Source organism: Tiliqua scincoides, chromosome 2 (genome assembly GCF_035046505.1).
Source record: "Tiliqua scincoides isolate rTilSci1 chromosome 2, rTilSci1.hap2, whole genome shotgun sequence".
Taxonomy (NCBI): Eukaryota; Metazoa; Chordata; class Lepidosauria; order Squamata; family Scincidae; genus Tiliqua; species Tiliqua scincoides.
Genome location: NC_089822.1, coordinates 121,161,743 through 121,187,353, shown reverse-complemented (window position 1 = coordinate 121,187,353; position 25,611 = coordinate 121,161,743). Strand labels below are relative to the sequence as shown.

Sequence of the window (25,611 nt, the reverse complement as noted above, 5' to 3'; positions counted from 1 at the left end):
CTTTTGAACAATTCAGATCCTGACAATGATTCAGAGGCCCTGCTCACAGTACCCTCACCTTCTAAAGTTACAAAAAAAAGAGGATCGTTTTGTTAGTTAGCAAGGACCTGCTTAGCTTCCATTAAGCTCCTGTATTTACGCAGTTCTACTACTGATTTACCTAATTTGCCCTACCACTGATTCACCTAATTTATTGGATTTTTGTCCAATGGGTGAGCCTTCAGGGGTGGCCATACTCCAGCAAGGGGTGGTCTGAGGTCAAAAGAACAGAATCGTGGTCTGGCCCCTCTTGCTACCTCCCAAGTTACAAATTAACTTTTTGCATGGTGCCAAAAGACAAAGCAAAAAGAAATGACAAAATCCCTGTTTTAGGAAGTGTTTCAAAACTGCACAAAAGGCAACTTTTCCTGCCACTGCCTTCCTCGTATGATGGACGAAGAAAAATACAGAGATCAGTTCCAGACTTATACAGGTAAAGATGATCTTTCCATTCTTGGTCATTCTTACTGATCATTCCCATGAAGTGGTAGAGGGCCAGCTTTATTTGTGGAACTGGCATCTCTGGGTGGGAGAGGAAAAGACAATTGTCTGAGACCCTGGAGAGCAGTTACAGTCAGAGGACTGTGCTAAGCTAAATGAACCAATTGCCTTTGGCAATTGATAAGACAGTTCTCTATGAATATTGTAGAGTGTTTGGTATCAGGCAAAGGTGAGAAAAACCACAACTGAAGTTTCTAAATAGGGTTGCTAATTATCCCCTTTTCAATAGAATTCGTCCACTTTTCTTGGAAAGTCACCAGTTCAGAGAACAGTTACCATAGCAGCAAAGCATCTTATATTTCAAGTTGTTCTCACTTTGTTTCAAAGAAAAAGAGTTTTGAATGTACCAGGATGTGATGCGTCCAGACGCTATGATTGGGGCAAGATTGTGAAAATTTTCCATTTACTCAGAGCTTTTCGGTAGACCCAAAATAACTTTTTAATGGAGTTTAACTTTTGGAAATCAATTCTGAATATTGGACATTCATACTTTCAGGCCATGAAATATACTGTATATATTTGTTTATATATTTGTTTGTCCCATTGCCTAAGGGAAAAAATAGCAAACGTTTGTACAAAGATGAATTAGAAGTCAATAATAATCCTGTGTGCAGTAATCTCTTTCCCCCTCCTTCCAGCAGCACTGGAAGGAGAACTGGGAGGTGGGAACTCCAGCTCCTTACCACCTCACTGAATCCCATCCTTGCATGGGTTTAAGTTTAAAGGGAAGGCATAGCCAAATGCCAGACTACATTACTGCGCCAACACCCAGCAAACGAACCTTTAGCGGGAATATGGCTTGTAATCCTCTTTGTCAATTTGCCACTCCTTCCACTTCTTATACATGCCCCTCTTATGTACCAACTGCTCAGATAGCTCCTTGTGGAGCCAGTCTGATTTCTTTAGGCACCTACCTCTCTTCTTCCCGAATGAGATAACTTGATACTGTGCTTTATTTGCCTCCCAGTTAAGAAATTCCATCCTGAGACCCTTTCCCCTTGAGAGTTTTTGTCCACCGTATTTTCCTTATCTTTCCCAAGACCACTTCCCTACAGTCGAAGGTACATGTCCAGTCCCACTCAACTTTCTCCCATCTCCATATTATGAATCCCAAGTGGACACAGTAATTTGCTCCTGAGGTTCCCACTGACTTCAAATCATCAACCAGTTCCTCCCAACAGGTGAGGATGACGTCTAAGATAGTCATTCCCCCTTCTACTTTATGGAACATAGTATTGTCAGCGAGGCACATCAATAATTTCTAAGATCTCTGCTCACTCTAACACATAGTCAAAATCTCCCATTTCAGTGATTTCCCACTTATTTCAGGGGGGAAAGTTAAGTACACACAGAATGCTTCAGTACAAGAGCCAATCCAAACAGAGTGAGTGGTAGATGAATTTGGTAGGAGAGTACTAAACAGAGCTGAGGAGACCAAGGTGCAACTATGGAAGATCAGTTCAGTGGCATAGCTAAGGGGGTGCAGGGGGTAGCAAATACACCAGGCTACAGCTGCTGAGGGGGCAACATCGGGGCAACTACGCCCACACGTGAGTTACCTTGGGCTGCTGCAGCCCCACCAGGCACATTGGCCAGATGCTGAGTATATGCGCTCCTGAGGCAATGGGCTACACTGTTGGCCCCCCCCCAGCAGCCTCCAGCAGCCAGGAGAGAGCAGGAAAGCTCCTTGGAGGGGGGTTGGGGAAGCCCCACCTGGGCTGTTCTTACTCTGTGTTTGGGCGAGAAGGAGAGGCAAGGAGATACTCTGCGTGACTGTTGTTGGTGGAGCCTGGAAGTGGGTCGAGGCAGCGACAGCAGGCACTGAACGGAGAAAGTTTTTGGCTCTGCTCCGCTGTGCCTGAGACCTCAGCGGGGCTGTGGGAGGCTTTCGTGGGATGCCTCGATGTGGGGGGGTCGCTGCAGCCCCCTCTGCTGAGAACCAACAGCCGCCTGCGGGTGCTGAGGCAAGATGGGGCTGCCAACCACCTCCACTTTGCTTGCCACTATTCCCATCAGAGGCAGCAGCGGGAGGGAGGGAGGGAGGAGGCATATTGCCGCCACCACCTCCGCCTCAGAGCACAATCCTCTGTATGTCTACTTAGAAGTAAGTTCCATTGTGGCCAATGGGACTTACTCCCAGGAAGGTGTGGACAGGATTGCAGCCTTAGTCAGTCAGGCACAACGTCTTCCCGCCTGCCTGGCCCAAGTCCTCCCCCTAGCCGCTGTGAGCGAGCAAGCCTTCCTTTCACTCACCCACTTAGAGCCAAGCCTTGGCATGTCTACTCAGAAGTAAGTCTCTTTATAGTCAATGGGGCTTACTCCCAGGAAAGTGGGGCTAGGACAGAAGCTTGAGAGCCCAGCCCAGGCAGGTCTACTCAGAAGTAAGTCCCATTACAGTCAATGGGGCTTACTCTCAGGTAAGTGCAGATAGGATTGGAGCCTCAGTCAGTCAGGCGCAGCTTCCTCCCACCTGCCTGCCCTGAGTTCTCCTTCCCCCACAGACACTGTGAACCAGTGAGCAGGCTGGTGGCTTCTCCACAGCCTCCTCTCCCTCCCTCCCCCCCACAAAGGCAGCTGCAGGACCCGAGCTGTGCCACCAAACAAAATGGCAGTGGCAGGCATGCCCCAACCTCCCCTCACACGCGTGCAGGGCTCTCCTCAGTGAAGCCCATTGCCTCCTGTAGTCCAATGTGCCTGGCTGGTGGGGCGCATGCCAGTGGTGGTGGTTGACTGCTTCTCTCCCTCCCCCAATCCAATGAGCCTGGCCCGGCTGCAACAGTAGCCCAGTGTAAGACCTCAGAGGGAACGGAGATGGGGAGCAACCTCTTCATTTGGAGAAGTGGCAGCAGCTTGGGGGTGAGTAGGAGGGAGCTGGTGCTGGGGGGAGGCAGCAAGCAGCTTGGGGGATATGGCAGATTTTTTATTTTGCACTTTTTAAAAAAGGTGGGTGTGAAATCAAAACCCGGGAGTGACGTCACTTCCGGATGTGACGTCATTTCCAAGTCATCATCTTGAGCTCTGCACCGGGCAACAGGATCCTTAGCTACGCCACTGGACCAGTTGGATTTCCACCATGTCATTCTCCTCTTTCATATGAAGGAAGAAGAAATTTTCTTCAGAGGCCCTTCTTCCCAATCTACGTATTGCTGGCTGTCTCTTACCTGCTGATCATCATTGGCTTGGTGGTGGCCCTCTCCAAAAGTATGTTTTCTCTATTAGAGTCCAAAATATTTCATCTGTAAAGGAGGGCATGTCTTAAAGTATATTAGTATGAAAAGTAAATTGGTGCTGATGTCAATTATGGTGCAAGCCCAGGCATGACCTATTGTATTCAATGGGGCTTACTTCCAGGAACTTGTATATAGGATTGCAGCCTTGGTTTGTCACTTTTCCTATCATAAGATGTTGTGGGGGAAGATAAGTGCACCATCACAAGGTTCCCACGATACCTTGACCGGTATCAAGTGTGCCTTTATTTCCTATATTTAGATGATGCGAAGGGGGACTGGTACTTATTCAGTGCCAAGAGCCTCTTGGGATATGACTCCAATGAATGCATTTAATTTGCATGCTGTTCATATATGATATATTATGTATAATCTCCACGATATTGCAGTGATGCAGGGAAGCTGTGGCAATAGCAAAAGCTTTGAATTTGCTTCCATAGCTGGCAGAGAGGCTGTGCTTGGTTTTAGTGTGGGAGGAAGGGACTGTGCTGGGAAGCAAGTGTAAGAGCAATATGCAAAGCTGCTACCCAAAATTACACTCTAAAAAAATTGTACTGGTTTTTACTTTTAAAACTATCTGGTTTGACTCCATAAAGTTTGTTGATGAACCCACACTTCTGGCTTTTATGCAAAAATAAAAATCTGGCAACTGGTTCAGAGATTAAACAGTCAGCCAGATTGCGGGGATTTTCTGACTCACTTGGCAATGTTATTCCTACATGATGTGACAAAATAGCGAATGGGTAGCAGGATAATGGAACACTCTGACATATATTTCTCTCCTCTGTTTTACAACCGCAGTAACAACTGTTTCTTCAGAACTTAATAAGACACATGCCAGCCTTGCAAAGGACCCCTTTGGCTCTGATTTTGTTTGTAAGTAAATTGGTGAATTCCTTTTGAGGGAATCGACAGGCTTAGTAATGGGGCCTATACCAACAAGCTGGAATTCAAGGAGACAAACGGAAAGTACTGCACATAGGTACAAAGAATCAGAGGCACAAGTACAGAATGGGGGAGGCCTTGTTTGGCAATAGCATGAATGGAAAAGATCTACCGGTAGGTGCCTTACTGCACAACCCTGTTCATGTCTACTCAGAAGCCTAATTGTGTTCAGTGGGGCTTACCCCCAGGAAAGTATATATGAGATTGTAGCCTTAGTGGACCATGGGCTAAACATAAACCAGAAGTATGATGCAGATGCAAGAAAAAAAAGCTAATGCAAATATGGCCTGCTTTAACAGCAGCATAGAGTCCTGATCATAAAAAGCAATAGTTTCATTCTATTCTGCACTAGTCAGATCTCACTCAGAATTCTTCATCCAATTTGGGCACCACATTTAAGAAGGATATTGATAAGGTGGGGTGGGTTAAGATCAACACGACAAAGATAGGGAAGCATCTGGAAATCACATCCTATGAGGAAAGGTTCAAGAACTTAGCATGTTTAGCCTGGAAAAGAGAAGACTGAAGTGATATATGACAGCCACCTTCAAACATCTTCAGAGATGTTACACAGAGCAATGGAAGAAGTTGCTCACTGCAGCTCCTGTGGACAGGACTAGAACCAATAGATTGAAACTACAGGGATATAGATTTAGGCTTGAAATTAGGAAGAATTTCTTAACAGTAAGAGCTACCTGACACTGATGTAAGTCTCCCTCATGAGGAAGTGGGATCTCCTTCATTGGAGGTTTTCAGGCAGGGGCTGGAAGACCACCTTTCAGGAATGCTGCAGCAGTTGCCTACACTAAACAGGAGGTAGAACTGAATGACTTCTAAGGTCCCTTCCAGCTTGGGGGGGGGCAAGGGGCAAAAGTCGCAAGCACTGCATCTACGCAGCATTCCAGATTGCGCAGGAAGCCTTCTGAGGCTTCCAATGCCATCTTAAGCAGTACTTCCAGTTTCCCAGAAGTACTTTTTAAGGAAGCTTTCTGGGTTATCCCTAATGCCATGCGAGGCTCCATCGCGCTTAGATAAACAGGGGGGTGGTGTGGTGCAGGTGGGCGGCATCACAAACCTTTCCCCCAGGGCACATAGAGGGGGAGGTCCATTATTGTTGGCTTCCCAGACTCCATTCTACATGGCAATTCTGCTCCAAGTCATTTTTGACACATCAAGTTCAAATAGGAGATTATGCCCCTGTCGTGTACCTCGAGAGTACATTTGCAGCCTTGTACTAAGAAACCTTATTGACCACCCGTGGTCAACACTTCTCCCCAAGCACTTCCTATGTGTTTATAAATAACCAAGCTACTGAATTTTGACCCTCTTCTCTTTTTTATTCGACCAGTGTTCCCATGTGGTTCTGACAACAGACAGTGGGAGTACTTCAATGGAAAATGCTATTTCTTCTCCCTAGAGACAGTTTCCTGGACCCGGGCCAGAAATCTGTGCCAAAGCTCCGATTCGCAGCTCGTCACCATTGATGGTTTTCCCAAACAGGTAATAAACCACCTTTGAGGGAACATCCCATAAGAGGAAGGCAGATGTGATCAAGGCCCAGGTACAGTGTGCCAGTTGCTTGTCAGGAGCAGCTAGTCATCGCTCCCTGAGTACAGTGGCATAGCTCATGATCATGTAGCCCAGTGCCAAGCTCAAAATGTTGCCCTGGAAGTGATGTCACAACCAGAAGTGACATCACGCCCTGGCTTTTTAAAAAGTGAAAACTGCTCCTGCCCCCAGCAGCTTGCCACCTAATTGCTCTGCTGCCTCCCCCCAGTCAGTGGCATAGCTAAGGCATTTATCTGCTACCTGGGGTGAAAGAAGATTTGTAACACCCCCCAGACAAAATCAAATTAAACAAATAAATAAAAAGTGTGCCCCTGATAGATTTGAGTCACTGTGCTGGGGTGAAGAGGGATGGTTATTTTATTAATAACATAATATGTCACTGGCTCTCAGAACAATCAGTCTCATAGGTCGGTTTTAAGTTAAGAAAATCCACTTTTGTTCCATAAGGCAATTGTGCTTTCATTTTCTGCCTAACTGGCCATAACTTTTGATAGAATACAGATATTCCAATGCAGGTTGTTACATTGCCTTCTGCATTAAGTTACCTTTCCAACGATATATAACATGATGGTATTATTCGTATATACCAAGATTTTCACAATTTTGGTCACTAGTGTCAAGCTCAGCTTGTTGCCCCCCTAAAGCTTGATGCCTGGTGCAACTGCTACCCCCCCTGCACCCCTTTAGCTATGCCACTGCCTGAGTAACAACACTTTCCATTCTCTCAGTCATTCTTTCTGATGTCACTGCCACAACAGCATCACAGCCTCTTAAGGCCAAGAGATGCCACTCTTCTAGTCCCACATCTCTCTTGAATAGAAAAGTGCTGTGGTGCTTTTCCAGCTGCCTTTCTGAGTTCTGTCATGCTCGGAGAGATTGGATTAGGGAAAAGTTTTCCAGCCTGGGCAAGAATCTTTCACCCACATCTTAACATTTAAGAGGTAACCAAGGTCCCTCTGTGATGTATTTTTCCAACCTGCAGAGACTACCGGGGGGGGGGGAGGGAGGGGCACGCTTTAGGCTGCCACTTAATGAACCCAATCAAAAATGTTACAAGAAAAATGCTGTCATAAAAACATTAGTCAACACACTCATCTAAAATTCTGCATCAACCCTAAATAAAACTGTCCTGCAAACCTTGTTACACATCAGTGTCCACAGCAGAGCTCCAGCAGGTCTTATGGAGTCTGCAAAAGTGTGGGCCAGAGTAGAGAAGGGCACTGCTAACAATGCCTCCCAAAAGGAAACAAATCTAAAAAGAATCCTTATAGTAGTTCCCCACATCTTGTGGAATATACTATTTATTTTAAATCCAATTTCCTCTCCAACTATTCCTCCTCCATTTTTATGATGCAACAGGGATTTCCCAGGTCCTTAGTTTTCCCACAAAAACAGAAATCAATAGATGCTTAGCCATATTGGGTATATTTTCCCCTTCCAGTTTTTCCTACAGACCCGGACCAGGAATGAACGCTTTTGGATTGGACTCCATGACATACAAACAGAAGGAGAGTGGAAATGGCTGGATGGCAGTGATTATATAACAGGGTTCAAGTAAGTGATAGGCAATCCCATTATTGTCATCTTAGGGGGCAGAGACTGATACTTCTGGCCCACACTAGGCTTTTTACTCAAACTTTTCAAAAACAGGACTTTTGGTAAATTTACTCTATTTTCTGGAACTGACCCCAATTCTTCCAAATCCATACCAGCCCTCTGAGAGGCTGTGCACAACTACAGGTGAGACAGTGATCAGGGTGAATGGATATTCAATATTATTTCCTCCCTCTTTTCCTTCCTCTTGCCACCTCTATTCCCCACGCCTGTTTATTTATTTATTGATTTATTTTTCACATTTTTATACCACCCTTCCTCCAAAGAGCTCAGGGCAGTTTACATAGCTGCTCCTCCCATCCTCCTTGTCCTCACAACAACCCTGTGAGGTAGGTGAGGCTGAGAGAAAGTGACTGGCCCAAGGTCACCCAGGAAGCTTGTGGACAGAGGCTACTGGGTTGCATTAAGGAATGAATACCAAACTGAACTGAGCAGATCTTTTCTTAGCGCTTGCAAAGTTCTCAACTGGAATCAAGGGAAGAGAGAGGACACTTAATTGATGGTTAGCGTAGGGCACTGCTGATTCACACCAAGAGTTCTTTTTCTCCTGTAGCCTGTTTCTTGAAATCCCTAAGCTAGCAATACAGTAGATGCTGGTCCAGGATATTTGGACATTTTCATGATGTCCAAAGAATTGGGATTGGCCCTGCATGCACCTTCTCCATTTCATCAACTCTCATTCAAGGACTGATTTTCCAGTTCTGATGCTATAGCCCTCTTGACAGGGTTTGACAGGAAGTCAGGAACTTCACAGTGGCCAAGAGCTTTCGTAAGAGGGGCTTCTACGGAAATAAGATGTCCAAATTAGGTAGGAGGATTAGACGTATGGAGAAATGTAGCAGCAACGTAAGACTGTTTACATTGTCTTATAAAAAGAGCAGACAAAGGAGAAGCTCTTTGGGCTGGTCTTTCGTCCCTATATGGATGTTGTCTCTGTGAGGTCCCCTTTATTGTAGAATGCATAACAGTAAAGATGTCTTATACCAGGGGTGTGACGGAAATGACAAATGGCAAATGACAGAAGAGAAAATACGCAAATCTTGATCATATTTCAAGATATGGGAGAGCCCAATTTTCATGTGGGCTGCCCCTTCAGCAGTAACATCTCAGCACTGCTCAGCAGCTGAGAGCCTAACAGCTGGATAAAAAGCTTCCACGAGCCGCATCTGGCCCCTGGGCCTTATGTCTGACGCCCCTGTCTTAAATTGAATAACAGCTGCAAGTATTTTCTTCAATCAGCTGCCCAGCTAAAAGAACCAGGTATTATAATTTGGGTTGTTTTTTTTAAGTTTAAAAAAGCTCATGTCAATAATAATAATAATAATAATAATAATAATAATAATAATAATAATAATAATAATAATAATAATAATAATAATAATAATAATACAGGTATTTCTATACCGCCTTTCTAGGTCCTCAGATTTCTCCTCAGACTTTATTCAAGGCAGTTTACATGGGCAGGCAATTTAAATCCCTGTAGGGATTTTTACAATTAGAAAGGTTCTATCTTTCAAGAAACCACAACCATCAGATGTTTCGTTCTTGATCTGGCCACACATTCTGGCCTCCAGCCTCCCACGCTCAGAGCAGATGGAATAACTCGGCTCAGCTTGTCAGCTGCTTCAAGGTCGTATGGTGCCGGTGGCCTCGAACTGGCGACCTTCGGATGTTATCTTCAGACAAATGGAGGCTCAACCCATATATGATGCTCCTTATAAGCCTTCCCATAACACAACCAAATGACAAATATGCAATCTCATCGATTGTTTTGTAACAAATGAAGAATAAACCAAACGGGTCCAATTTGGTTCAATTTTTCATTTCTTCCAAAATGAATGCATGCCCCTATGAGAAAAATACCAATGTGCCACAACAAATAAATTGCTTGCTCTATAAGCCTGAACTGCCCACTTGCCAAGGAGGCTGCTTGCAATATCTCCACATGATTTATCAACCTCCATTCTCTCTGCATGGAGGGTGAGCAGAGCACATATACAGAGATATCCCAGAAATACCAACCCCCAGAAGAGACTGCCAGTTGCATCTTTGCATGAGTCAGTGCTGTGGGTTGAATCAATGACTCCTACAGAAACAAGTGCTGTGTTGCTCTGAAGAAGGATAAGTCCTATTCTTACACATTTTAAACCTATGTAGATATAAGAATGAAGTGGGTTCCCAAGTTTAACTCTGAAAAAAAGTTAATCTATCAAGAGTTAAACTATTAATTTTATTAATCTATCAAGATTAATCTATCAAGAGTTTAGGAAACAGAGGCCTACACCAGTGCTTTTCAAACTCTCTGATATAGCAGACCAGCAAGCTTTCAAATGTGCCAGGGAGCAGTTGGCATCCTTCAGTCTCAGAAGACTATGGTGTCACGCTCTGAATGGTGGTTCTGGAACAGAGTGTCCTCTCCAGTGCGCGAAGCCTGGGTAAAGTAGGTATGGAGGATAGGCTGTTACCCATGCAGCAAATCCCCCCCTCTCCACATCACTGAAATGGTCCAATGGAAAGGCAGAGGCCAATACGGTTGGTTCCAGCGGCGTCGCAGGAGTTGCCAGAACGTGACTGTGTTCAGCCATGAACTGCCTCAGGGACTCCGGCTCCGGATTTTGCCTCGAGGTTGACTCCTGAAGCCTTTTCCACAACTGGATGTAGCCACAAGGCAGTGGAGGTTTGGGGTCAGAGTTTTCCTTCTCTCAGATGAGCTGCCTTCCCAGGCTGACGAGTCCCATCTACCCGGTGGCTGTTTAGTCGCCTCTTACGACAAGTACAGCCAAACTGAAGGCCTATTCTTATCCCCCAGCCCTCAGGGAGCCTCAGGGAGGCTCAGTACCTCCGTACTCAGTACCTCAGGGAGCAGTACCATATGCCATATTATGCCTTTTTTTCCCCTGGAAATTTACCACAGTCTGGCAGCATCAGTCTACAGACCACAAGCTTGAGTTGCACTACTGAGATGACTTGAAGGGTACACGAACAAATTTAGTAAATCCTGGACCATTTGGAGGTTTAAAGCATAGCATCTTTTCATTCCAGGAACTGGAAGGCAGGGGAACCCAACAGTTATCGAAACACTGATGAGGACTGTGGCCAACTTTGGATCAATGGGGAGTGGAACGACTATGACTGCAGCAGTATTTCCTACTATGTCTGTGAGAAAGCCTTACCAAGCAAATCCAGGGTTGCATAAAGAGGACCTGAGCACCTGTTCTCATCTCCCCTAAGGAATGAAAGCTATTGCAAAAGGTTGCAGACTCCACCCTGCGGCAGAGAGAGCAATGCAGCTTTGGAAGGAAGATGTATACATTTCAAATATGACTATTTCAACAGTGGATTATTGGTATCAGTAATTTCAGGTGGATTATAGATATTTGATAATTCTGCAGCTGAACCACATCGACAACTCATATCATTTCTTAAACGACAGTTTCTTGCAACATGGGTGAAAATTGCCTACTTTACAGAATTATTGTACTGTGTTTATGTACGGGAAATACTATACTCTGAATATTATAAAACACCAAATAAATGTTGCCGCTGTCATTGTTACTTTATTACTGTTGTGTTTATTGAATCTTGTAAAAATAACTATCTTGACGTTTGATGAAGCATGCCCCTATGATATTTCAAATTTGTACATTAGGGAGCCCCTTACAGCAGGGAAAGGCAGTGCTGTGTTGAAGCATCCTCTTCTAAATCCTGGACATTCACTGAGGCTCCCTTTAGACCAGTGGTTCCCAACCTTTAGGAGCCCACCGACCACTGAGGCAAAAAGTGGAATAAACACATGCAATGTCAGCTGAACCACATGCAATGTCAGCTGTAGGTGGTCTCTGCCCTCTCTGGTGGTCCATGGGGAAGTATCTCCCAAGTGAGGACTCCCCCACGGACCACCAGAGAGGGTGGAGAATGCAATGCCCGCTGCTGGCACTTTAGTGCCAGCTGTGGGCAGTCCGTTCTCTGCCCTCTCTGGTGGTCTATGAGGGAGCACTTGCTCGGCAAGACGCTGGAAGTGTTCCAAGGTGATTTTTTCCCCCTGAGATCTCATGGACCACTTCTCAGGGTCTTGCGGACCATCTGTGATTCATGGACTACAGATTGGGAACCAGTGCTTTAGACCAGGGATGTCCAAAGTTTTTGGCAGGAGGGCCACATCGTCTCTCTGACACTGTGTCGGGGGCCAGAGAAAAAAAGAATTAATTTATATTTCAAATTTGAATAAATTTACATAAGTTTACATAAATGCATATATTAAAGATTAACTTATATGATGAATGAAGGTCTTGCAATAGCTCAAGGCCTATAAAAGGCCTTGCACAAAGCAAGGCTGGCCTTTCCTTTGCTACTGCTACTGCATCACAGACGTGAAACAACAAGCAATAGAGGGAGCCCTCATCCCACAGCTCACGCGAGAGGTCAAACAGTCGCCCTCAAACTGAGAGCAGTTGCGTCGGGCCAGTGCGGGCTCCAACAAATCTCCGGAGGGCCAGAGGCTCATTGGAGACTGGGGGCTCCCTGAGGGCCACAAGTGGCCCCAGGGCCGGGGTTTGGACACCCCTGCTTTAGACTGTGCAATTTCACTAGGCAATACCTAGGAGCTTAAAAAAATTCTATAAGGGCTAGAAACTTTTTTTAACATGAATGATAAGAATATTAATATGTTTCACAGACAAAACTCTTTTTGTACAAAATCCCATAGAGTATACATAATCCAGGAAGCTGTGCTCTCCTAATTGTATTCTGGATTAGACAAGTTTCGAATATTTACCCACAGCCTAAACTAACAAGAACTATTGATTTCTACTCTGTTCACCTTCTGTAAGTAATACCACCATCTATTGGAAAGAGAAAAGACAGAAATTTAAGCACCCCCTCCTTATCTTGGACACATCCTCCTCCCCATGGGCAACAATAGTCAAGTCAAAAGCAAAAAACCAAATATATAAATTTAAACTTATCATTGTATTCATTCAAACAATGTTCTTAAATATAGTATGCTGAAAATCCTTCAGACTTGTGCTTTCAGGCTGAGCCCTATTCTAATCTGCTTATAAAAAGAATTCCGTCATCTCCTGCTTTGTTTACTGGTAATGGGTAGATGGCAATATGTTTTTGAAAGACTCTAGTCCCAAATTCAGTTTCAGCAAAACTATCTTACAGCCCAGTCCTACCTTGTGCAGGCCTGCGCTGTATCCAGCAAAAGTTTTGGGCTGTCTGAGGCTTGGCCTGAGGAAAGGGGAAACTTTTCCCCTTACCCCAGGGAGAGCTGCAGCAGCCCCAATGGGTCTACTGAGATCTGCACCAAAGCCAAGCAGCCCAGGACTGAGGTGAGGTGGCACAAAGCCAAGCAGCCCAGGACTGCTCCAGGCCACCCGGGGGCTAGGATCTGGTATAGATTCCAGATCCTGGTCCCACCTCCCGCTCCCTGCCCACCTCTGAGAATGCCCGCTACCTGTGCTTTACAGCACTTTCACACTACAGCTGGCGCAAGGGATTGCGCAAGGGATCGTTTAGGATTGGGCTCCAAATCCTATAGCTTTTCTGCACTTACGAAAGCAACAGTGTTTGTGTGTGTGCAAAGCAGCATGGGGAGTTAGGTTGGATTGGGCTTTAAGTAAGTTGAAGATGACATGACAGAGGCTTTGGTAGTGGCTGTGCACACAGCCATTTCTTTTGCTGAATTACCAAGCATGCCAGCCTTGCTGTAATTCCTCCAGTAGCCTCTCTTCACCCCCTTAAACAGAACAGCTGCATGGCACTCATTCATTAGGCACTATTTTTCATTAGTCTGGAGTTAAATATAATAATAATGATGATGATGATGATGATGAAATGATATTAGATTGGAGTACAACTGTCTGTTTCTTTAATAATGGGGTTGTATCAAGATGTTCAAAGAGGAAGGGTGTGGCTACATGCCCTATAGTGCTGCTCCCCCCCCCACACACACACCCCATTGGGGGTGACACTTGTTTTCATAAATTTGAGAGGGTCCTTTTGTTAATTAAGATATTGTGAAGAATAATGTGGGTCTATTTACCCACATAGCCAAATAATGGGGGTGCAGTTTACAAGCTAAGTAAATGCTGTATAGAGGTTGTATTTTGATCGCTGACCGAGAACATTTTGAGCAGGCAGATGATTCAAAGGCAAGTTGTGCAAGAACTCTCTCTGGCCTGGAGTTCAACAACGTTTTCGGGATGGTCCTGCTCTCAAAACTGGTGTCCTATGGTTAGAAAAGGAGGGGTGTGGTCTGTTCCACCACAGCAAGTTAATGTATAACTTTGCTGAGGAATAGCTATGTTGAACTGCCAGGACCTTAGTTCTGAAAGTCTGGCCCTGTATAAAAGGTCCTCTGTCAAATAACTTAGGCTGGGTTTCCCCACTCCTGAAATGGATGAAGAGAAGTTTGATGACGAATTCCGGAAATATAAAGGTAAGACTGTTCTTCCCGTTCTTGCCATCTGACGTCGGCAAGTGGCAGAGTCAGGTTTTAGCTGAAGCTGGAATTGTCAGATCTTCATTTAGAAATGTGTTTTTGAGGATGATGTGGTTGCCAACTTATTTTGCCTGTCTTACAGTATTTTTACCTTGGGATTAGAGTTGGATTAATCAGGTGTGTTTTTTTTTTTAGATCAGGGAGATGGTTAACATTAACCCCACATGCTTCTCTATAAGCTCCACCCCAAAACACCAAAACCCACTAGAAGTCACCAGGCTCTGCACTCTGATCAGTCAAACTTCTTTCTGCTTCAGCTATTGACCACATTTAGACCCAAATCCTAACCAAATTTCTAGCACTGGCATAGCAGTGCCAGTGGGACGTGTGCTTCATCCTGCAGTTGGGTGGCACTCACAGATTCCTCCTTAAAGTAAGGAAATGTTTGTTCCTTTACCTCAGAGCTGCTTTGCCCTTATGTCAGTGCTGGAAAGTGGGTTAGGATTGCGCCCTTAATCTCACAAATTGGCAATCCAAACAGCAGAAACGTTCCTGATTACCTCAAATCTTGCAGGAGATCCATACTGGAGGAGACGTCTAAGCCATTTAAGGCTTGAAAGGTTAAAACTAGAACTACAAATTGAGCTCAGAACTGAACTGGCAACCATTGCAGCTTCTTGTGGCCCATCAGAGTGAGCACGGCCCCACAACCATTTATGGTACCTTGATTAGCCTCCTATTTGTGCTGACTGCCTAGGAGAGCAAAATTGGATGGAAGAGGTATCAGTTATCTGGCAGGCTGCAATGCATAGGTGGTGAACTATGTTGGGGTCACAGTTCTATGACGACCTGGTATCTAAGACCAAAAAGACATAGGAAAATACACTGCAATCCTATGCACACATTTCTGGGAGTCAGCCCCATTGAACACAATGGAACCTACTTCTAAGCAGACATACACAGGATTGTGCTGTAGCATGTGGGGCTGAGTATGCATTGCCGATAATTTTAGACAGCATACAATTAATACATGCAAAAAGATTGTCCCATTCCAGCTGTAGGTGCATTCAGTATTGGTGTTGTGGACTCGGCCCACTCACCCCACCCTCAGATCATAAACTGCAACTGCACAATCCAGTGCCACAATAACCTACATGCAGAGCTGATACCTCAAGAAAGTGAGCCATTAACAGGCCACAAACACACTTGTTATCTCACCAGAATTTTGCCCCCCCCCCCAACTCTCTGACAAACAGAACCATGGTTCAGGCCACACTTCAGGCAGGATCACACAGTTCCCTTCCCCAATGGCTATGTTTCCGCAATCATTTTTTTTAGGCAGCCAAAAATAGGAGTCCCTTCTGAGCAGCAACAGCTAACATACTGAGATATTTGGGGGGGGGAAAGGAGCTGTTGCCACCAACTACAACAGCTGAGAGCCAATCAAACATTTGTGGACCACTGTCCAGGAACATTCTGTGACATCAGACTAGCTCAACCAGTTGGCTTCCAAAGCTTCTCTACTACAAATACAATGCAATAAAGATAGGCATATGGACTAATTCCTGTTCAAGGCATGTACTGGCACACTGCTAGAACAGAACAAAAGATACTGTACTTACTTGATTCCCAGTGGTAGAGGAATAGATTTCCTGCTCTTTCTTTTTTTCACTTTCTTTTAAAGAAAGAAATTTTCTTCAGCATGGCCGGAATCCCTTCTTTCAAGTCTACGTGCTACTGGCAGTCTCTCTTCTACTGATTAGTGTTTACTATATTGTGGTTCTTTCAAAAGGTACTTTCATATTTTTTTTCTTGTTAAGAACATGCTTCTTCTGTAAAGGGGGGAATATCTTGGACCTCATAAGGAGGGATATTTTTTATTATAAGTATTAATAATTCACCAGGTGCACTGAGGAATGGGGCGTGTATTAATCCTAATAACTTGACACTACGAAAATGATAAATAACACTCCAAATAGTTTAGATTAGAAAATAAGGCAAACTAGACCTCTCCCCAACACATGACACCTGCTCAAGCAAGGACCAAAAGCTAATTCCTACTTACATGGGGTTGTCGGGTCTGAAGAGGGCCAGCCTGTTCATTAGGTCAACTGAAGTGATCACCTCAAGCAGCAGATTACCTGTAGTAGCCACCCATCTCTGCCCACTTACTTGCCTCCACTGCTCTTCTCCTTTCACTCCCTGGATTGGAAAGGAAGAGGAGGCCAGAGAGGAAGAGAAAATGCAGAGGGGAAGAGAGTACTGTGCACATTCCCCCACCCCCACTACCTCCCTCTGGTCCCGCAAGGTCTTACTGCAGGTTTCAAACTCCTGGAGAGTTTGAAAACTGCAGCCCTAACCCATGACAGATCCCAAACTTCCCCATAAGATATTACAAGTGCCATGTTGGCGCAGCTGCATTGGAAGTTGTGTTGAATTGAGGAGCCCCCAATTAAGTATATGAATTAACTGGGTGATAGCTGACGTGCAATAGTAGCCAGTATACGACAGGATCTGATAGAAGACTGTCATTTTAATGAATAAATATATTCATCCATTCCTTTAACTAATTGGGGCCTAACTTTTAATATTAAACACAGGCTGCAATCCTAAACACACTTTCCTGGCAGTAAGTTACATTGAACTCAATGGAGCTTACTTCTGAGTAGACATGCATAGGATTGCACTGGTAGTTATATTAGAGCAGGGGTCTCCAAACTTTTCGGCCGAAGGGCTGCATCAAATATCTGGCAGGTGTCGACGGGCCAGAAAAAAAATGAAATATAAAATTTAAATAAATACATTAGAGATGGAACTTAGATGAATGAGAGTTAGAACAGACAAAAGAAAATATTTATTTACTCAGTGTGTGGTTGGTCTGTGGAACGCCTTGCCACAGGATGTGGTGATGGCGTCTGGCCTGGACGCCTTTAAAAGGAGATTGGACATGTTTCTGGAGGAAAAATCCATTATGGGTTACAAGTCATGATGTGTATGTTTAACCTCCTGATTTTAGAAATGGGCTATGTCAGAATGCCAGATGCAAGGGAGGGCACCAGGATGAGGTCTCTTGTTATCAGGTGTGCTCCCTGGGGCATTTGGTGGGTCACTGTGAGATACAGGAAGCTGGACTAGATGGGCCTATGACCTGATCCAGTGGGGCTGTTCTTATGTTCTTATGAATGAATGAATGAATGAATGGGCTCAAATGTCCAGGATTTCTCCAAGCACCAACACAGCCCAAGAAATAAAGCACACACTTAAATGGACCCCCATGCCCCCACCCCACAAGCAAAACTCTGGCCATTTGGTTTATACCCCCCTCTGTCCCCATGGACTCAAGAGGTTTATAGTATCTTTCTAAATCTTAATAGTCCTACCCCCAAGAGGTTCACAATCAAAAAAAGTGGTTTGGAGAATAAGAAGACAAAAGTAACCAAAGTTACATTGCAACTATAGCATATCCTGCCAGGACTGTTGCGTTTTTTTGCTGTTTAGGCTCTAGGGGCAGAGAGGGAGAAACCTGCTCAGATGCTGGGCACCAGATCAACTGCTGACTATCGGCAGTTAAGCTCCGTTAGCTCTGGTAGTTATCTCTTCTGTTCCCTGGATGTTCCATAAGGCAGAAGTAATATATGTGTGAAATATGGGGGAATGGGCATCATTCATTTATTGCGCACAGGCTCCCTGACTTACAGACACCCAAGTTACATGAACATCTGAGTTACTGATGTTACATCAGCACTTTTGCACAGGCTCAGTACATCTTTTGCAGTGCTTTCACACACACACAAGCACTAAAGTGCTGGGCTAGCAAGAGTTTTGACCCGCATATGTTCCAACTTCCATACAGACCTCCAGAACAGAGTTGGAATGTATGTAAGGGACTGAGGGCCCAATCCTGAAGTGCGTGCCGGCTTACTGCTGGTGGTAGCCCAGCATTGGCTGGCGCTGGGCTACCGCTGGGCAGCCACTGGAGCTCTACCACTCGGCAGTTGCATGGACCGCCGAGCAGTGGAGAGGTAAGTGGAGGTATGGAGGAAGGCGGGGAGGAGGTGTTCCAGGAAGGGGGGAAGCGGGTGGAGAGGAGGCATTCTGGGGAGGGGGATGGCGGGGAGAGGACAGGGAGGAGGCGTGCCGGGGGAGAGAGCAGGGAGAGACTGAGGTGGGACTGACACGGAGGCTCTTGATTCATCGCCATCCTTTTGGTTGGTGGTGTAGCTCCATTGCAGGGCTACTCGCTTTACCTGGGGGAAGGGGACAAAAGTTCCCTTCTCCCGTGGAGCTGCCGGTGGCTGCCTGGAGCGCGTTGGATGCGGCAGCAGCCATTTTCAGCAACGCTGCAGCCCCGCACCCCAGGCAGCTCAGGATTGGGCTGTAAATGCACAATTGTTGTGTTTATTCTGGCAAAAGAATAAAATGACATCTTTTATAAAGCATGTTTAAAAACCATGTTTGTTTAATCCACCTTTTAAAATTTGAACACTTCATTTCAGCTTCAATATTCTGACAATTTTCCCCCTTCCCTCCATTACAACATTCAGTGGCAACACTGTCATCAGAACTGAGTAAAATAGACACTGATTTTGTACAGCAAATCTCTGCAAATGATTCCCTGTGTAAGTATCAACATACTGTAAGTAAACCTAGGGTAACTCAATTTCCTAAAACTCAGACTTCCAAAGGCTTAGGTGTGGTGTCTTGCTGAGCAAGGGGTAGGGCCTGGAGTCCCTTGATTATTTTATTCGAGAGGATCTCAAATCTCTCCTAACTGAGTTCCATTTCAGAATTATTGACCACATGTTTCAAGGTGCTGGTTTTGACCTTTAAAGCCCTATACTGCTCTGGGCCAGGCTATCTTAGAGATCGCCTACTCCCGTACAATCGGCTCATCCTCTCAGGTCATCAGAAAAGGCCTTTTTACAAGTGCCGCCGCCCAAGGAGGTTCGTGGGGCGGCGGCAAGAAATAGGGCCTTCTCAGTAGTGGCACCAACGTTGTGGAACTCCCTTCCCCTTGACTTGAGAATGGCTCCCTCTCTTGAGTTTTTTCGGTGAGGCCTGAAGACCCTGTTCTTTAAACAAGCCTTCTGATTCCATGGCCTTTTTAACTTTTTTATACATCTTTTAGTTTCTGTTTACAGGCTGGATTCCTCTATGACTTGCTGTTTTATGCTCTTTTTATTCTGACTTTATTCTGACTACTGTTTTTATGGCCTCTGTTAATGTGTTTTTAATATGTTTTTATCTTGTTAAATCATGCTTTTAAAACTGTTTTTATATGTTGTGAGCCGCCCTGGGTCCCTTTTAGGGAAAAGGGCGGGATACAAATAAAGTTGTTTATTATTATTATTATTATTATTATTATTATTATTATTATTATTATTATTATTATTATGTTTTCAAAATATATTTATTCAGTAATACTTGTCTTGGTGACTGGTTCTTAGGCTGCAATCCTACACACACTCCATTGAATGTAAGTCCGGCTGAGCCCGGCCGACGCAAGGCTTTGGGGTGAACAGGAAGGAGGCAGGAGGAAGGCGTTTGGGGGCAGGAAGAGGGCAGGCAGGGGGCAGTCCTGGGGGCGGGGCAGGCAGGGAATAGGAGGTGGGGCTGGGATCTGGCTATTATGTCGGATTCCAACCCTGTTCCCGAGCAGCATGGAGCAGCTTCAAGCCACTCCACTCTCCTCGGTGGCACAAGTCCGCTCTCCTGAGGTGGTGTAAGTTCAAGGAGACCCATACAGGCTGCAGCAGTTTACCCAGGGGCAAAGGGAAGAGTTTCCCTTTACCTTCGGCTGAGCCACTTTGCAGCCCTATCTTGCGCAGGATATAGCGCAAGCCTCTTGGCTTACCTGTTGCAGCCCAAGATAGAATTGCCCCCTTAATCATTCTGTCCCACAGAAAGATAATACATTGCAACAGTATGGGTTTCAAATTAAGAATGGGGAAGAAGGCTTAAGAGAAACCCTGTAGAAAGTAGAATGGCCCTGCTTGCATCTAGGTCTTCACTTGACACTTCTAAGAGAAAGCCATCTTATCTGGATTCTCATTCAATTCAAAACTGTTCCCAAGCACGAATTCAGAACCTCCGCTCCCCAAGACTAGCTGATGAAAACAAAAGATAAAATTAGGCATCATCAGCATACAATGGCTTCCCAAGTTACAGATATCTGAGTTACAGATATCTGAGCGAAGGGCAGCTGTGTTGGTGCTTTCCTGCAGGTATGGGCCATCTATATTGTGGTGCTTTTACACAGGCCTGATATTGCTGGGCAGGGCTAGGCCCAGGACCAGAAAGGCCCAACGAGAGGCACTTGCACAGGCCCCCCCAACTCACCAGGAAACTGCGGCAACTGCAGCTAGACACTTGCGGTGATGCACGCAAAGCATGGGACCTGGAAATAGTTGGTGGTGACATTACATCACCACCAACTACTTCCAGGAGGCCTACTTCAAGCCAAACAGTCCCAGGAGAGGGTGAGCAATCCCAAACTCAGCTCATCGTGCTGCCCTCCCAGGCTTCCAGATACTGCAGCAGTGGGAGAGCCACCTGCAATCCCAGTACAGGACCCCGCCCCCCAGAGAGCAGGGCCCAGTGTCACAATATAGGCCACATTGCCCTAAAGCCAGCCCTGCTGCTGGGCTGGCAAGAGCCAGCTGTTCTGACTTTTGAGTTACATACGTTCTGACTTCTGGACAGACCTCCAGAATGGAACCAGTACATATGTTGAGGACTAAAGGTTCAGACCTGTCCAACTTTCCAGCACCAATGTAGCCACAATACAGCTCCGAAGTAAGGGAACATACGTTTCCTTACCTCGAGGAGCCCTCTGTGTCTACCCCCCCCAACAAAGAATGCAGTGTGCACCCCCTTTGGCATGGCTGCATCAGCACTGGAAAGCTGGATAGGACTTGGCTGTCAGTGTGCTTATGATACTTAAATGGAAGTCTCTGGATAGCTTCATCCAGTGGTTTCATGTACATCAGTGGTTCTCAAACTGGTGGATCATGACTCACCAGTTGTGTAAAGGTTTCCAAAAAGGGGAGTGGTGTGAAGCGACTCCCAGGATCATGTCCCTATGGGGGGGGGTGAAGAGGGGTGCTTTCACTTTTAAGTAGGTAGGGCTGCTGGAGGCTCCCGGAGGTGCAGGGAGCCCTGCGCAGCCCTCCGCAGCGCTCTCCGAGGCTTGGAACGTTCAGTAAAAGCGGGTACAAAGCATCTCCTGCAAAACGAAAGTGCTTTGTGCCCGCTTTTAGTGAAAGTTCCAAGCCTTGGGAAGCACTGCGCAGGGCTGCCCTCACCTCCTGCAGCCTCCAGTAGCCCTACCTACTTAAACGTAAGTGGAAAGCAACCCCCCCACCCCTCTTAGAGACGCAAATCCTAGAACTCCCGCAAAGACTTAATGAGGGAGTAAAGCTCCCTCAAAGTTTGAGAACCACTGATGTACATGTTAAAGAATATGAGGGAAGTTATCAATCTTTGTGGCGTCCCATGTAGCACAGGCCATGAGACGGAGCAAGAGTCCCTCAAAGGCACATTCCAAGCCTTATCTCCCAGAAAGAAGTAGAACCGTTGTGAAACAGTACTTCCAAACCTCTTCTTGGTCATGTTGCGCAGAAGAATATTATGTTTAATGGTATAAAAAGTCACTGAGAGAATCAGGAGAATCAGCCGGGTTGCACTGCCTCTGTTGGTCTCCCAGCATAATGCTGCTATTCTCTGCCTTGATGACATACTTTATGGCCATTTGTCTAATATTAACTCTTTTTCTATGCCCAGTGTTCCCATGTGGCACTGAAACCAGACAATGGGAGTACTTCAATGGAAAGTGTTACTACTTCTCCCTGAGTAAAGGCACCTGGAATCAGGCCAAGGTTTCGTGTCAAGACAGGCAGTCACAGCTGGTTATCATCAATAATATGGCTGAACAGGTAAAGAGATGGGTAACCTACCCCTTTTGAAGGAATCATCCCATCGGAGCAGCAGTTTTGGTGTGACTGAGCGCAAGGCTCAGTGGGGTATTTGCTATGGCCTAGAAGCAATTGGCCATGGGGGCATAGCCCAGCACCAATACCTGCTCTTCTGTTTACCACTGCCTACCACTACTACTGATGCAGCAGTTTTCCCTACAATCAGAAAGACCAGTATCTTTGCTCCTAAGTTCATGACATATAGTATAATGCAGTTGGTTCCTCAACTCTTCTATCAACTTGGGGCAAGAGTACTGTGAAGCTCTCCTGGTACCTCTCTTGGCCCTAGAATGCCCAGATGCTTTTTCCATCTCAAAGAAGAGAGTTTCTACTTGGCTATCCCACAATCATTAACCACTGTGGTGCCCTTTCCTAAACTGGAAAGCCCACTGCAGCTTTAAATGCGATGCAACTTAAATGCTTATGAGATGGTTTTTCTGGGGCAGTCATCTCATTCTCCTTGGGACATAAACACTGGACTATGTCTGATCAACTGCTGTCTTCCTGGGAGCTCTCCAAGGTCCTGCAGAGCAGGAGCCTGTTTCTCCAGAACCTGTAACCTAAACCTAATGTCTAGAACTTTTCCCTGCTATTAGGTGATCCTACAGGAGTTTAGTACCTCCCAGGCCTTTCTTACCGTGGAATTCTATGCATGTCTACTCAGGAATAAGTTCCATTGAGTTCAGTGGGGCTTACTCCCAGGGAAGTGTGCACAGCATCACATTTGAAGTGATTCATGGAACCACAACCTGGCTGGAGGAGAATAGCCAGGAGAATAGCCACAACCTGGCTGGAGGTGACATAAAGGGAAATCATTTATTGCATGCGGTAAGGTTTATCTGTGATACAAAGTGTGACACAGCAAGATTCAAAGAGTTCCTGGAACCTAAATATCCCACAGGATGTAAAGCAGAAGGCAAAAATCTACTAAAAGAAAGTTAAAAGCATATTCCCCCTAAAGAAGAAGACTCAAAACCTACAAAGTGAAGGTTAAAAGCATACTCCTACATCAGAGAGATAAACTACCAGTCCCAGCTCCCAAGAAGAAAGAGATAATCCTGGAATAGTTAGATATGAATCCAGTCTAGGATCTTTTTGAGGTTCAAGGAACAGGGATAGTGAACAATTTCTATGACAGGCAATCAGGGGTTTTTCAATGGACAAGTTGAAGTTATAAAATTTTCCTGGAAAATAGAAAGTTTATACAAATATTGAACAATATTAGGGACAAAACAAATCCCTGTGGAACTCTGTGCAAAAGTGCCCATGATTCCAAATCTTCCAGTCTTCAGATTCTGAGAAAAATTGAAATTAATGTATACTCAGCCACATTGGTCTGACTTTTCTCTTGCAGAATTTCCTGCAGACCCGAACCAGGAATGAACGCTACTGGATCGGACTCACAGACTGGAATACAGAAGGAATATGGAGATGGCTGGATGGTAGTGATTATGACAACGGATTCAAGTAAGCATTAACTCAATTTGACTCATATAAGCATTGAAAATTGTCAAGCTAAAGCAGAAACAAATTTGGAAAAAGACCCTTTCTCATTCAAGTTTTCAAATGTGCAAGTGGAAATTTTCACCCAAATTATCCAAACTTGAATTTAATTGTGGCCATTCCAAAATTCTAGTAGGCCATAAAATTGGAGGACTCCTAAATGTGATGTCACCAAAAGTATAAATCTAAAAAGGAAATGGAATTTAAAACACACATGCATACACCATTTGAAACTAGGATGTCAGTTTCACAACTGCTGCCTTTAGTTTTGTATCAGTTAAGCTGCTGTAACCTATCCCTACTGTTGCCAACACTGCTCCTTCACATGTACACGTGTGACCTACACGTATCATGCGCACATACACAAATACCTGAAATTGGGGAAATTAGCAAGCCAGAGGTCAAATCTAGCAGTGTGACAAGGTTTGGGATCGTTGACATGGATGAGCAATGCGACCAATCTCAAAGTACCTCAAAATTAGGCTAACAGTAACCACAAGACAGAGCTTTTCACAGAAGATAAAGAGTTTATTAAAGAAATAATATTTTGGGGGAAGAGAGAGATTTTGGAATATTTGCATATACATAATAAGATATCTTGGGGATGGGACTCGAGTCTAAACAGGAAATTCATTTATAATTCATCTACACCTCATACACATAGCCTTATACAATATTTTTAATAATTTAGTGCATGAAGCAAAGTTTGTGTGCACTGGACTATCAGAAAGCAAAAGTGTCACTTTGGTGACACTCAGCCACCTGCTTGTGGCTTCACGTTGGTGCTCAAAAAGTTTTGCATTTTGGAGCTTTTCAGATTTCAGGTTTTCAGATGAGTGATTAGATTTCAGATTAGAGATGCTCAACCTGTATTGCCTTCAAAAGACAGAGACATTTGTCAAATTCTGAATGTTCTGGATTTTTAAAAGAGTTTTCCTTTAATTACAGGTACTGGAAGAGAGGAGAGCCCAATGATGATGGGGGCAATGAGGACTGTGCCCATCTCTGGATCTATGGGGAATGGAATGACGTCTACTGCACCTACCAGTGTTACTACATCTGCGAGAAGCCCTTGCCCCATTCAAGGCCAGTACAATGAAGGGGGGGGGGCCAAAGAATGTCCTGTGAACATCTTTGAAACACAGAAAAATGAATTATCTAATTACCAGATGCTGCAATCTCTACCACGAACAGGAGAAGCCATCTAATTTTCCCATGGAGAACATATTCATTCCAAAGAGGCATCCAAATATAATATTTTTCATTTTAAAATGTGACCATTCCAGTAAATTGTTCCTGATTTGGAAAACTATTACTCACCACTCTCTAGAGTTCTGGTATTTAATGATTTTGAAATTCTGCAGTTCAATCAAGCAGATTTGATAAGCCATCATTCTGTTGCCTTTGAAATTAAATTCCCAGTTTTCCTTTTAATATTTCTGATTTTCACATTTTAAGCAATCAGTCTGGTCCAGGAGTCCAGGAGTCCTCCGTGAAGTGCATACCGCAAAGGAAGAAGGGCTCGACTAAGTCCAGGAGGATGCCCGCATGGCTAACCAGCTAAGTTAGAGAGGCCGTAAAGGGCAAGGAAGCTTCCTTCCGTAAATGGAAGTCTTGCCCTAATGAGGAGAATAAAAAGGAACATAAACTGTGGCAAAAGAAATGTAAGAAGGTGATATGGGAGGCCAAGAGAGACTATGAGGAGCACTTGGCCAACAACATCAAGGGGAATAATAAAAGCTTCTTCAGATATGTTAGAAGCAGGAAACCCGCCAGAGAAGTGGTTGGCCCTCTG

The 25,611-nt window shown here is 45.0% G+C and overlaps 2 protein-coding genes across 2 annotated transcripts; both read left to right on the top strand.

Annotated features, from left to right (window-relative positions):
* Positions 1–429: 429 nt before the first annotated feature.
* On the top strand, positions 430–11,091 carry LOC136638764 (hepatic lectin-like). The gene is made up of 6 exons (XM_066612794.1): positions 430–472; positions 3,640–3,741; positions 4,569–4,643; positions 6,061–6,212; positions 7,723–7,835; positions 10,938–11,091. Exons 1-6 carry the CDS (start codon positions 430–432, stop codon positions 11,089–11,091), a joined length of 639 nt encoding a protein of 212 aa, XP_066468891.1.
* A 3,203-nt stretch (positions 11,092–14,294) lies between these two features.
* LOC136638761 (hepatic lectin-like) lies at positions 14,295–24,954 on the top strand. Its single transcript, XM_066612789.1, is given in 7 exon segments — positions 14,295–14,337; positions 16,025–16,132; positions 17,846–17,926; positions 18,885–18,959; positions 22,123–22,274; positions 23,668–23,780; positions 24,765–24,954. Coding segments are annotated over 7 exon segments (762 nt in total).
* The last annotated feature ends 657 nt before the right edge of the window (positions 24,955–25,611 follow it).

Bases quoted from the DNA above. Each gene is read 5' to 3' on its own strand.
- LOC136638764 (XM_066612794.1), top strand. From the start codon at position 430: ATGGACGAAGAAAAATACAGAGATCAGTTCCAGACTTATACAG. The intron at 473-3,639 runs GTAAAGATGATC...TTTCATATGAAG, and splicing joins TCAGTTCCAGACTTATACAG to GAAGAAGAAATTTTCTTCAG. The intron at 7,836-10,937 runs GTAAGTGATAGG...TTTTCATTCCAG, and splicing joins GATTATATAACAGGGTTCAA to GAACTGGAAGGCAGGGGAAC.